The sequence below is a fragment of the Ochotona curzoniae genome, unplaced genomic scaffold (genome assembly GCF_017591425.1).
Source record: "Ochotona curzoniae isolate NIBS_2020 unplaced genomic scaffold, NIBS_Ocur_1.0 contig_1071, whole genome shotgun sequence".
NCBI classification, from domain to species: domain Eukaryota; kingdom Metazoa; phylum Chordata; class Mammalia; order Lagomorpha; family Ochotonidae; genus Ochotona; species Ochotona curzoniae.
Window position 1 is genome coordinate 4320678 of NW_024464939.1, and position 14132 is coordinate 4334809.

The following is a 14132-nucleotide window of genomic DNA, read 5'->3' on the forward strand; positions in this document are numbered from 1 at the left end:
CAGAATTGGAAGATACCTCCTGTCACCAGGAGGAAACTAACAAAAATCTGGAAACAGAGCTGGGTCAAGTTAAATCAAGTATTCAAGAATTGAAAGACACTATTAAAAGGATAAATATAAGACTTATAGGAGTTACAGAAGGTGCAGAAAGAGAAGCTGAGTTTTAAAATGTTACTAGAAATAATAAGGGAAAAATTTTCCTAATCTAGAGAAAGAATTGGGAAACAACATACAGGAGGGGCACAGAATTCCCAACAGGGTTGATCAAAAGAAATCTTCACCAAGACACATGATAATCAAGCTCTCTTCAATTGAACATAAGGAAAAGATCCTTAAATGTGCACGTCAAAAAAATCAGTTGACATATAAATGAATGTCAATTAAACTCACAGGAGATCTCTCACAGGAAACTCTACAGGCAAGAAGAAAATGGAGCAATATATTCCAGATTCTAAAAGCAAAATATTGTTGGCCCAAGATAATGTACCCAGCAAAACTTTCCTTTGTCTTTGAAAATGAAATAAAATTCTTCCACAGTCAAGAAAAGCTAAAAGAATCTACCTCTTTAACACCTGCCCTACAAATGATACTTCAAGATGTTCTCTTGAAAGAGAAAAGAAATAGCGTCCACCAAAACCAAAGGCAAATGGGAAGAACATCCCAGCAAAATAAAAACAGAAAATTAAATCAATGAACAACCCATTCCTAAAATGACAGGACCAAAGTACCACCCATTCATATTAACCCTGAATGTAAATGGCTTAAATTCATCAATCAAATGTCATATATTGGATCAAAAAACAAAACCCATCTGTTTTTTGCCTACAGGAGACATATCTCACCAACAAAGATCAGCAGAAACGTATCTCATGGATTTTGACTTTTTTTTCTCAGTTTAACCTCTTCAAAACACTTTCTACTCATTAAATTCTTCAATGACTCACAGATCATACAGTAGCATCATTTTCTTCAAGAAGATTCTTAATTTTTCATTTCTTCAGCTATACATTAGTCATTCAGTAGCATGGTATTTAACTTTAAGGTATTATTAATTCCTTTTTTTTCTTCCTGTTTTTGATTATGATTTGTGGCTTTTCATTTAAGGGGATGTATAGTAATTGTGTAATGGAGACTATCATATCTAGTAAGATGTTATTTAACTTCATGGCACTGTAAATTTCTATTTCTCTTCCTGTTGTTGATTCTGTATTGTGGCTTTTCATTTAAGGAGATGTACAGTGACTGTGTAATGGAGACCATCATATCCAGACGTGAGGATACAATGCAGTATGCACCTCTACTTCCAGACAAAGATGGGCTCCCAATCTTGACAATAGGATGCTGGACTCTCTGCCACTGTCCATGCCTGCAATGGTGGACATATGATTGTGCATGAAGAACTACACTGTAGTAGTGATATAGGGGAACTCAGTGAGGAGGGAGGAATTGGGGCTGGGATAAGGGAAATCCCAGGGCCTATGGAACTGTATCATAAAATAATAATAATAAAAAGAAGTAAAATTTAAAAAAAAAAAGAACTGTTACTTTTTCATGAATTGCTCATGAACCCTGACTTTCAAGGAACACTAAAAAATAAGCAACAGAATGATAAAGGTACAGCTACAAAAGGATGATGATAATTTAAAAGAGAGCACCCAAAAAGTCACTGTTCTGTGTGTTAAAACAAAATTACAAAAAATATACAAAATAAGGAATATTTTACATTTTAGTTATAGCAAAGAAAGACCAAGGTTGACCTTCTGCTCAATGAAATACAAAGCAGAGGTCAAGAACAAACATTTAACTCTTGTTTCAGTACCAAGCATAGTTTCAGTATTGAGTCAAAAGAAAAAAAGTCCAAGAAGACTGAAAGGTTTGTAAAATGCAAATCTCTTACATTTTGGGTCATTGAAAGAACTTGAAGATCCCTTCACCATGTTATAGTTTTCTTTTGTGGGACAGAATGGAGAGGTAGTGTAGGATGTCGCAAAAGGTAATGTCAGTCTAATTATTGTTAAAGTATCTGAAACTACCTTCCTTCCTTCTTTCCTTCCTTCCTTCCTTCAAAAAGATGATTTATTTATTTTAAAGGCAGAGTTACAGAGACAAAGATCGGAAGAAGGAGAGAGACACACACTGATCTTACATCCCCTTGTTCACACCTCAAACGGCTCTCGTGGCTAGGGCTGGACCAGGCCAAAGCCAGAATCCAACAACTCCATCAGCATGGCCCATGTAGATGACAGGGCTCCAGGTACACAAGACACTGTCCACTGCTCCTCCCAGGCACATAAGCAGGGAGTTAGATGGAAAGTGCAGCAGCCAGGACTTGAAGAGGTGCTCTTATAGGATGCTGGCTTAGCAGTCAGTGCCTTAACCTATTGTTTCACAACAACCCCAGTCTAACCTTTAAAGAGTGCAAAAGTTACATTGACTTGCAAATTTAAGGGTAGAAGACTACCCTTAAATCCATTTTAAAAGGGCCCGGCACAATGGCCTAGTGGTTAAAGTCCCTGCCTTGAATGTGCCGGGATTCTATGTGGGCGCCAGTTCTGGCAGCTCCAATTCCCATCCAGCTCCATGTTTATGGCCTGGGAAAGCAGTCGAGGACGGCCCAAAGCCTTGGGACCCTGCACCCGTGTGGGAGACCCGGAGGAGGTTCCTGCTTCCTGGCTCCGGATTGGCACAACACCGGCTGTTGTGGTCATTTGGGGAGTGAATCATCAGATGGAAGATCTTCCTCTCTATTTCTCCTCCTCTCTATATATCTGACTTTGCAACAAAAATAAATAAATGTTTAAAAAAAACCCCAAAAAGCCCTATTTTAAGAAATTTGGGGCGCAGACCTGGTACAATGGCCCAGTGGTTAAATCCTTGCCTTGTACACCTTGGGATCCCATATGGGTGCTGGTTCATTTGCTTGTTGCTCCACTTCCTATCCAGCTCCCTGCTTGTGGCTTGGGAAAGCAGTAGGGGATGGCCTAAAGCCTTGGGACCCTGTAACCCCCTACTCCCTGTGTGGGAGACCTGGAAAAAGCACCTGGCTCCTGTCTTCAGGCTTGGCTCAGCTCTAGCTGTTGCAGCCACCTGGTGAGTGAAGCAGCCGATGTAAGATCTTTCTCTTTACATAAAATTTGCCTTTCTAATAAAAATAAATAAAGCTTAAAAAAAACTAGGGGGTGAGAATTATGACCTAATGGGTTAAACTGTCTTTAAGTTTCCGGTATTCTGTACCAGAGGGCTGACTGAGACCTGCTTGCATTATTTCTGATAGAACTTCCTACAAATGCATGTGGGAAGAGAGTGGAACATGGCCAAATACTTGGGCCTCTGCCATTATGAAGAAGATAAGGTTGGAGCTTTTGGCTCTGGGCTTCAGCCCAAACCAGAGCTGGTTTTTGTGGCTGTTTGGAGAGTGATCCCACAGACGGAAGATCTGTTACACTGGTATTTATAATGGTAAAAATTAAACACTGGTGAAAATGTAAAAAAGTTGGATTTCACATACATTACTGGTAGAACACAAAATGGTATAGATACTCTGGAAAGTACTTGATAGTTTCTTTTAAAAAACCTAAACCTACCATCTCCATATGACTCAGCAGTATGTTCTCGGGGAATTTATCCCTCAGAAATACTTACATTCACTCATCAATTTGTACAGGACTGTTCATAGCAACTTTACTGTAATTGCCAAAAAAAAAAAAAATGGAAAGAACCAAAATGTCCCCCAGTAGGTAAATGGTTAAATAATGGGCATTCATCCATTTCATGGAATCAGTTAGTAACAACAACAACACAAGACCACTTCTGACAGCAATATCAACTCTGATGGATCTTAAGGGTACTATGTTGACAGAAGAGAATCTTTAAAAAAATCACATACATTATGATTCTACTTAAATAGCATCTTTAAAATTACAAGACCAGAGAGATGAAAACAATATTTATCAGGACCAAGAGATAGTGGAAGGGAATGAGCAATATCTTTGCAGTGACAACATGGTACTGTGTCTTGACTGCTAACAGCAGATGTACCAAATGTTCAGAAGATAAAAAAGAGAACTGTACTAATGCATTTCACTAATATAAATTTCTTATTCTTGAAACTGTATTAAAATAACATGTGATATAACCAGAAGAAACTGAATGAAAGCAACATGGGACCTCTTTGTGATCTCTGAAATTTCTTGTGAATCTGTAATACATTCAAAAAAAAATTCTAAAAGGGAAAAATTGTATATATGTTTAGAGTTAATTATTTCTTTGAAAGGCAGAATAATACAGACAGAGGGACAGACAGAGAGATCTTTCCATCTGCTGGCTCACTCTCCAAATGGCCACAGTGGCTAGACTTGGACCAATCTGAAGTTAGCACCTAGGAGCTTCTTCTCGGAGTCCCACATGGGTATAGCAACCCAAGGATTTGAACCATCCTCTGCTCCTTCCCCTGGTGCATTTTAGCAGGGAGGTAGATTGGAAATGGAACAGCTGGGACGTGAACCAGCACCCATAGGGATGCCAGTATTGCAGGCGGCAGGTTCTATAGGGATGCCAGTATTGTTGGCCATAGTGCCAGTCCTGACTGCATTTCACAGCATCATTCTATCTATCTCCGTAGTTTAGGGATAACTAAGGAGCAGAAGAAGTGGGTCACAAGTTAGGAATAAGGGGTAGAGAAAAGGGAATCATACTAAATTGGTTAAGTGGAAGGAATCAGTTTGAAGTCTTTTTAAAACTATTAAATTAGTAAGTACAACATACAGATAAGCCTTTTTTTTTCCCTACAAAAAGCAATTACCTTAACATGAAATTCATTATCCAGTAAGATATTTTGAGTCTTCAAGTCATGATGAAGTAGAGGAGGATTCATATTGTGCAGGTAATTGACACCAAGTGCAATTTCATGCAGGATACGAAACCTTAATGGCCAAGCAACATCAGGATACTCAGTTTTCTTTGAATAATGAAAAGAAATAAAATAAAAATTAGTGTTCCAATTTCACTGGATTGCATATTTATGAAATCAAATACTGCATGAAGCAATATTCTATAGACTAATATACTAAATATATATATTAAGTTTTATAACATCACATCAGTTTGAAATTCATACTTTTGTAGCTTACTTTGCTTACATTTTAGAGAAAAAATAATATTTCCTTCTCATTTATATTTCTCATGCAATTATGTGGTGTTGGATCTTCTTTAAGTGAGATAGCTCTGAATTACAGCTAGAAACATGTGCCTATGTTCATAACCATCTCTCCTTTCTAAGGCTTAAACAAACAAGTTAGAATGCACCCCTTTACCCACACAAAATTATATAAAAAATGCATCTAGTATATACCAAAGCATTCATTTATAATTTATACTTTAATTTTTCTAAAAATCCATATATACACTTTTAATATACTCATAGTACCAATGAAAATAATCATTCTATATTGATGTCTTTAAATCATAATGTTAATTTATCTGAATGCTAGCTTGAAAAATTAATTTTTCAGAGTGTTTTATGGAGGAGATAAAAATTTTTACTTGTAAGCCCATATGGTACAGACATATTTAAAGTATAATGTTTTATATTTCCTCATACTTACAACTGATTCCCATTAGAGGTTTGTAAAAATCAGTATTAAGATTATAACTAATGTAGCTTCCCAGGAAAATAACAATATCCAAAAAAAAAAAAAAATCAGACAATTCAGCGAAAGAGACAGTGAACCTTAAGGCACCATGCTCCTGTATACATTTTCTAAATTCTGTGTAAAAGCATGCTATTTAAAACTGTTTTTCAAACAGGTCTGAGGAAAGCTCAGTGACCCACCTGTCCAAGGCAGTGGCTCAGAATACTGTGCTATGGACAACATGGCTTTTTTCAGTGATCTTTTGTGAGGTTGGAGAGGGTATCTCAAGAAAAATCCTACCCTAAATACTATAATACAGGAAGCCAAGAGAAACACAAAACACTAATATGAAACATTTCTTTATTTGATATATATATATCTATATATATATATAGAAACCCTGACCCCTAGAATAACTGAATCTTTTAATTTGCAAGAAGGTAACTAATTTTTTTCCCTGAAAACTATGCTATTTAGTGGAGGACCCAGGATTCTCTGCAGTGTAACTTTACAGAGAGGATACGGGTAGAATTCTAATCAGAGACACAAGGTTGGAAGAATGCTCACTCTGTATGATTTCTTCTAGGAGTTAACGTTTCCTGGAGAAAGGTATGGAATTTCCAGTGGGATCCAATTTTGAGTCCCAGAGTGCATAGTGGGGTGTAGGAAGCAAACATTAATATTTCTAATTATATTCATTTTTTAAAAGATTGCTTTATTAATATTTGCATCTTGATTGTTGTGGTTACACAAACCTTACAGATCGACACGAGTTACTTCACTCCATCTTTGTTTCAGATGGTCACAAGTCATGAATAGAATGCGATGTATTCTGAAACAAAGAGGAAGTTTACTCCATGAGTGGCTGACAGTAGCACCACTTTCTCTTGGTCACTTATGGAATACTACGGTGTATTATAATTGGGGAGTGTCCGTTTTACCTAAACTAACCCTCACAAAATGGGCCAAGCATTTTAACAAGATTTCTCAGGAGAAACAATAGATAGCAGTTGATATTAATAATATAATGTCAAGCAAATAGCAACAGTACATGTATTTTAAGAATGAGGACCCTTGAATTTATTTACTGTTTAGACTCAAAATTAAAAAACAGTAAAATTGCTCATACTGCTGCCCATTACTGCAAAAGCTAACATTATCTATAAATCAGATTATTTATTTGCTTTATTAAAAACTTACTGAACCTATATTAGTAACATCTGAATCCTAAATTGTCATTCATATAAAATAAAATACGGTGCAACCAACAGATAATATATCACACAGAGTTTATCTTTTCTTGTTCCCATTCCTACCTGTGCATATGCATGTGGATATTAGAATTCAGTGTAAATGTTAGTAACAAAAACCTAAGCAACCTAGCCCCTTGAGAATTACGTCTGACTCCACAGCAGTTTTAACAAGATAAAAGAAGCCAAAAAACATAACTTTTACCAACGCAGTTGTTTTTCATTATTCTTACTTTGATTCATCTATACACCCCTAAATAATCTGACTGAATACCTAACCAAACAACAGTATGGTTGGGTAATGCAAACAGTCACTATAACAACTAAAATAGACGGTACTCACCCTATGTAGCAGTTCATTCAATGATCCATTTGGCATGTATTCAGTAACTATTCCCAAAAATTCAGGCTCATTGCAAATTCCCAAAATTGGAAGAATATAACTAAATCTAGCTTTGTGTAAAATTTCAGCTTCTCTTAAGACATCATTTCTTTCACTACGGAAAAAAATGCATAATTATTTCAAGTAACGAAAAATATATAATTATCATGCCCATAAATAAAGCAACCCTACATCTAAAAAAAATGTTTATATGTCTTCATACAAATAATGCAACTCCTTTGTCCTTTAGTTTCAACATATTCAACAGAGATAGTACCTACCCTATATATTCCTCAGGTCTGCCTAGAGACCAAAATAACTTCTATAAACCACTGACAGGTAAAAGTGCTATACAGAGGTTATTATTGTCGTACTTTTCCTAGGGAAGGGAAAGAACGCAGCATTAGAGTAAGCCTATTCATGTTAGGATGGTGTTAGACATAAACTAAATCTACTGGATCAATTAAAATTCTGTGATTATATGCCATGTAAAATTTTTCCAAATATATAAGATGTAAATATTGTACATTTTATTTTTAATTTTTAAAAAGATTTAATTATTTTGACTGAAAAGGTAGGTTTGCAGGGAGAAGAAGAGACACAAGATAAAGAAATTCCATCTGCTGGTTCACTTCCCAAATGGCTACAACTGCCAGAACTGAGCTGATCCAAAGCTAGGAGCCAGGAGCCCCCTCCAGGTCTCCCAGATGGGTGCGGGGACTCATAGACTTGGGCCATTCTCCACTGTTTTCCCAGGCTATAAGGAGGGAACTGGATGGGAAATGCAGCAGCTAGGACATGAACTGGTGCTTGTATGGGATGTAAGCGCTGACCTTGGATACTGTATATTTTAAATGATTAGATGACAACAGCTGCATCAAGGTCAATAAAGCCTACATATTATACATTGAAATGCATGAAAAGACCACTAGGAGCAAATAAATGTTAACCACAGATCTTTAACTTCAGTCCTAGGTTTACTTAATTATTTATACATAAAACACATATTTTAAAATGAATCAAAACTGTGCTCAGATAATTGAAAAAATATATAGTCTTGTTTCCAAATTGCATATGAATTCCTTTTAAAAAAATAATACTCTAAGGTACAATGTGCTAAATGTCATTTAAAAAAAAGAGAGGGGAAGAAAGAAACCATGGGCAGTTCAGAGAAAATAGAATATTATATGGCCTGGGGGATTTCTGTGGTTTTCAGAAAAACATGAGAATTCCAGCTGTATCATAACGATGGATAGAATGTCAGTATTGGCAAAGAGGAGACCTAAAATGGGGGAAGCCACCTTAAGAGGAGGACTTGGCTTTTCATTTTTAGCTAAGCATGCCCCAGACTTTGGAATAGCACATAACACACACTAACACAGTAGATGTCCAATAGACATGTATCATTAAAGTAAAGGCTATATTTGTGAAATTGTGAATTATCTAATATAGAGCACGATATGTAACAGAGTATGTAAAAGGGGTGAAGGAAAATATAAGGCTGGGCCACATTTCTCAGAATTAAGCAAGAGTAGGGTAGTATTAATCTATTTTGTAATCACTGAGCTGTGAATGGAGATTTCTGAGCATCAGAATAACAGCTGTAAAATAATATTTTATTGCTATTGTTATTTTCCATGGTATAGTGTTATAGGTATAGGGACTTCCCCCCAACCTCCCTTTCCTCCCTGGCCATTTTCCACCCTAACCACTCTTTTCCCCCCATACTGCTACAATAGTACTGCACTTCAGCAGCAGTTACAGTCCATTTCAGCATGATTTACCTGGCAGCAGAGATGCAGGATCAGCCAAAAGAGGTAGTCTGAAAGTCATGTGTTAGCAAATTTTAGTACTGGTTCAGATGAAGCAATGAGAGTCTAAAATTAGAAAGCCAACAGTGGAAATGGAAAGAAAAGTACTTGCCGAATAGAACATGCAGGCCATAGTGACTGATTGATCGCTGGGAATAAACAAAATTGGAAGGGAATTGGAAATGTCATCAGGTTTCACCCTGGATGATTGGGTATTGGTAGCAGTAACTGAAACAGAAATATTTCCAGGGCATGTCTATTAAGTGAGCAACAATTAGTCGACTCTTAAACCACTCATGCTGTAGTGGAAATAAGAATATAGTAACAGATATTCTAATACCAGAATATGACGTTTGCTTTAAAAACTGACAAAAAAATTAAAACCAAGCTCTCCCCACCCCCCAGTCAAATCTTGGATATGTATGTTTGAATGGACATTACATGTTTCAAAACTCAAGGGTTCAACTTCCCTACTTCAGCCTGTACTTTGAAACTAGTTGCAAGGTAGACACAGAGAGAGTGCTAGCCTTCTTCCCACATGCTGGTTTACTCTTGAAATGACCACAGTGGCCCACAAAACAGTTCTTGTGTGGCACCCTAACAGAAAGATGCACAGTGTCAACCTGCAGATTGTCAGGGAGAAAAATGTCTAGAAGCCATGCTGTGGAAGTCTCGGTGATGCTTACTGTACTGCTTCCTCCTCCCACCAACAGCCTGACACATTCTTCCTTCTCCTGTGACTTTATCATGTGTCAGGCACTTTATAGGCACTATTATCCTATGACCAATCCTCCAAGAGCTATCATTAGCTTTGCTTGGTATCGGAGAGTACTAAGGTTCAGAAAAATAATTCTTAAAATATTTACATATTTTGAAAGAGTTACAGACAGAAAGAGAGAGACAGAAATAGAGAGATAGTCTATCTGCTGGTTCATTCCCCCAAATGGCTTTAACAGCCAGTGCTGGGCCAGGCCAAAGTCAGGAACCATGAACCTTATCCTGGTCTTTCACGTGGGTGACAGCAGACCTAACACTCAGGCCATCATCTGTTGTTTATTCCAGGCCATCAGCAGGAAGCTAGACCAAGAGGGGATCAGCCAGGACATAAACTGGCACCTATTTGGGAAGCTGCCATATCAGGTGGTGATTATATCCATCCACTAAGCCAAACATGAATCCCTAGAAGCATACTTTCTAATGGCCACACAAAAAAGCAGCAGAATTTGGGTCACATTTGAACTGCAATCATGGGACACTAAACCCTAACTTCTCTCTAATCAGAGAAGTAGGAAAGTTCTAAGGTTCTAACAAGATTGGAAAAATAGATGCAACAGATATCTTTAAAAAAACCTATTTTTATTTCATTTGAAAGAGTTATGGATAGAGAGAGACAAATACAGGGCTTCCATTTATTGGGTTCACTCCCCAAATGGCTGCAATGGCCAGCATAGAGTCAGGCTGAAGCAAGGTGCCAAGAACTTAAGCTGGGCCTTCCACATGGGAGCAGGGGCCTTCCACATGGGAGCAGGGGCTCATGGGTGCTTGGGCCGTTCTCCAATGCTTTCTTAGGCCATTAAGAGGGAACTGGGGGCCCCGGCACCGTGGCCTTGTAGCTAAAGTCCTCACCTTGCACTTGCTGGGATCCTAATTCGACATCAGTTTGTGTCCCGGTGGCCCCACTTCCCATCCAGCTCTCTGCTTGTGGCCTGGGAAAACAGTCCAAAATGGCCCAAAGTGTCAGGACCTTGCACCCAGGCAGGAGACCCAGAAGAAGCTCCGGGTTCTTGGCTTCGGATTGGATCAGCTCAGCTCCAGCCGTTGTGGCTGCCTGGGGAATGAATCAGCAGATGGAAGATCTTCCTTTGTGTGTTTCCTCCTCTCTGTAAATCTGACTTTCCAATAAAATAAATAAATCTTAAAAAAAAATGTAAAGTCAGAGCTGGGTGGGAAGTGGAGCAGGCAGGACACGAAAGAATACCAATCTGGGCTGCTGCTGCTACAGACTGCAACTTAGCCTGGTATGCTACAGTGCTGGTGCCAAGCCAATAGATTTTAAAGATAGGATTTGACAAAAACAACAACAAAATTAAAGTATGAAATAAAGCTAATATCATCTGTAGTGTATTTATTCGTTTTATTTGAAAAGCATTTGCAGAGAGAGGAAGGAGAAAAAATGATCCTCTATCAGCTGGTTCAAATGCGGGATACTTCCTAAGCTGAGCTGATCCAAAGTCAGAAGTCAGGAGCTTCTTCTGGGTCTCCCACATGGGTACAGAGGCCCAAGGATTTGCGCCATCCTCCACTGCTTTCCCAGTCATAAACAAGGAGCTGAATTGTAAATGGTGCAAGCGGGACTAGAACTGGCACCTACACAGTATGCCAGTACTGGCCGGCACAGGTTTAGCCTGTTGAGCCACAGGGCCAGCATATGAATAGCAAATCTCGTAAGAGAAAAGGGGAGATCCACTCTCTGGGGAGTTAAGAATGGTGACTCACCAACCATGAAAATCAGGGCACACATCACATGAACTCATTTTTCTCTTAGGTGATCTCAACACACAATGCAAACATTGTCCACAACAGCCCAGGAAGGACGTGCTCAGGCACACTGTGAGATAGTGCATAGCCAGCCCTATACCCACATTGCCTAAGTCCTGCTAATGTAACCACTTTAGCCTACAAATGAATGGGGAAAAAATGAGATTTGGTAATGCCATGTTTCAGTGGTTGTAAGGCTTCTTTGAGGATCCTTTCCTACCCAGTTTAGACTATGAAAACTGCAAATGAGAATTGATTGGCATTTGCTCCATAAGATCCAGGGTAAACAGCGCACCCTGTATACTACTGAACATTGTATACAAAAAGTGGAAGCCATCTCTAGAGAAGTCCCAAATCTCCCTGGAGATCTGGCTCACGGCAGACTAACTGTGAGAGACAGCAAAGACAGACCAAAGTCCAACAGTTTGGCAGGGCTGAAGCTGGAAATTATGTGATAACAGATAGTACCAAATGTAGCAGTGGATGTATGCTGTCATCAGAGATGGGGCAGAGGAGAATGTTGCACCTAAGGGTGTTAGCTCCATAAGTAAACACAAGGCCTAGCTATATCCTTGAAGAAAATACATCGACTAGTAATTGGACCCACTGATACATCAGTCACAGGTGTACAGCAGATGATGGCAGTGTTTTTCTGAAAACAAAACAGCAAATAATGCCAATTTTCCTTTAAAACCTGAACGTTACACTAAAAATGTTTCACAAGTTTTGGCCATTGTTACCGGTCTTCTAATTCAATGAATGGTTAGCAAAAATAACACACATTTCCTCTGGGGGGAGTCATTCCTACAACAGAGGAAGGAACTGAGCTGCTCAGTGGAGTTTGATAGTTAAACTTTCATTACCGCTAACAAACCACAAACAAAACCATAACAGCAAAAACCAAAACCAGAGTATTGCGAACTATATTGCAGCACAAATGAAAATACGATGTGAAGCAAACATACTTTACATGTTTCTAGTAGTCTCATTATAAAACAGGTAAAAAGAAACCCGTGAAATGATTTAACAGTACCTTATATTTAGCCCAGCATGTCGAAATAATATCATTTCAGCATGCAAAATGATTAAGATATGAATAATAAAGTTTTTTTCTCGAAGCGTGTAAAACTTCAGTGTGTGTTTTACACTTACAGCACGCTTCAATTCAGAGAGTACTTCGCAAATGTCCAACTTCCCCACCCCCTGTAGAAGGATGAGAGTTATCTACCAGCCAGCTCCACAACCCTACTTCAGGTAGAAAGATAAAAACAAAACTCACACCCACTATAATTCACAGAAAATGTTGACTTCTGGAATATGGACAGCAGACGCCTGGGAGAGTAAGAGCCAAGGAGAGAAAGCAGGAGAAAGAAACACTAGTGGAAGAATCGTGTTTGCTCTGGGAACGCGGCCGGTTCTTCCCGGCAAGACTGCGCAGAGGTGATGAGGAGTCGGACCGAATCCAAGAGGTCCTTGTCCTTCGGCATCAAAAATCCTCTGGCTCCGCGTCGGATGGGACGGCGCTGGTGCCCTACCTGTCGAGCAGCGGGGTGTGGATGTGCAGGTGCTTCACGGCCACCTGGACGCGCCAGTCCGCGTGACGGGCCGACGACACCGTGCCAGAGGCGCCGCGGCTCAGGTAGCGCAAGTCGGCCAGCTTGTGGTAGGGAATGGTGGGCAGGGCGCTGCAGATGGCGTCCTCGTTCATGGTGTGGGGAGGCACGGGCGCTCGGGGCCGTTGGCCGGTTTCGGGTGTGTGCCCGCGGCTCGCAGCGAGATCCAACGCTGAAGGCGGGCAGCCGGCGGGGCCCTTCCCTCGCCGCGGACGCTAGGTGTCCAGCCCGGCCATTCCCCGGGCGGCCGAGGTCAGACGCCGCTCCTCTCCAGCAGCAGCAGCGGCAGCGGCAGCGGCGGCCTCTGCTCCTCCGGAGAGTGGGTCCAGTCGGCGGCGCCGCGTCGCTCCGAGGAGGAGCTTCCTCTAGGCCTCCCGCGCCGCCGCCGCCGCCGCCGCCCCGGCCCCGGCCGTCGGAGCTCCTCCCTCGGCAACTAGTCCAGCGACGTCAGGGGAGGCGCTGAGGGCAGCGGGGAGGCCGGCTGGGGGCACCTGCCTTCCCGGGCCGGGGGTCCAGTCGCCGCGCCCCGCGACGCACACCTCAGGGGCTGTGGAAACGCACTCCCCGGGCAGCGCTTTTTGTCTTCGCTCCCCTGCCTCCTTTCCCCTCCCTTTTTGGGAAAAGTTTTCCTCTTGGGAAAGTCCCTCTCAGCCGGGCTCCTGACCCGGTGTGGCTTTGGGCAGCTGGCCCTAACACCCAGGAGGGTTCTCCTGTGGGCCGCGCGCCTTCCAGGAGCGGTCGGACCCCAGAGGAGGCAGGCCAGGCGGGGTGGGATTTGGCAGCAGGGGAGACGTGCCCCCGACTCTGCGCCTGCGCGGGGAAGTGCTTTGGAGGGGGTGGCAGGGGCGTGGTTGACTTCCAGGTCTCCACGCTTTGTGGGGGCTGTGAGTCCACCTGGCTACTGCCAT

General features: G+C 40.9%; 1 protein-coding gene across 2 annotated transcripts in view; it reads right to left on the reverse strand.

The window, feature by feature from the left end:
- The window catches only part of RIPK2 (receptor interacting serine/threonine kinase 2), a 33900-nt gene extending 20358 nt beyond the window's left edge, over nt 1-13542 (reverse strand). The window contains exons 1-3 of one of the 2 annotated variants that reach the window (XM_040993558.1): nt 13147-13542; nt 7224-7377; nt 4802-4957 (exon numbers count right to left, since the gene is read on the reverse strand). In XM_040993558.1, coding sequence (XP_040849492.1) covers nt 4802-4957; nt 7224-7377; nt 13147-13319 — 483 coding nt within the window. In that variant the 5' untranslated portion in view covers nt 13320-13542. Of the gene's footprint in view, nt 1-4801; nt 4958-6385; nt 6463-7223; nt 7378-13146 lie in introns of those variants that run through there. The other variant, XM_040993560.1, reaches the window with a different exon arrangement.
- Nucleotides 13543-14132: the final 590 nt, after the last annotated feature.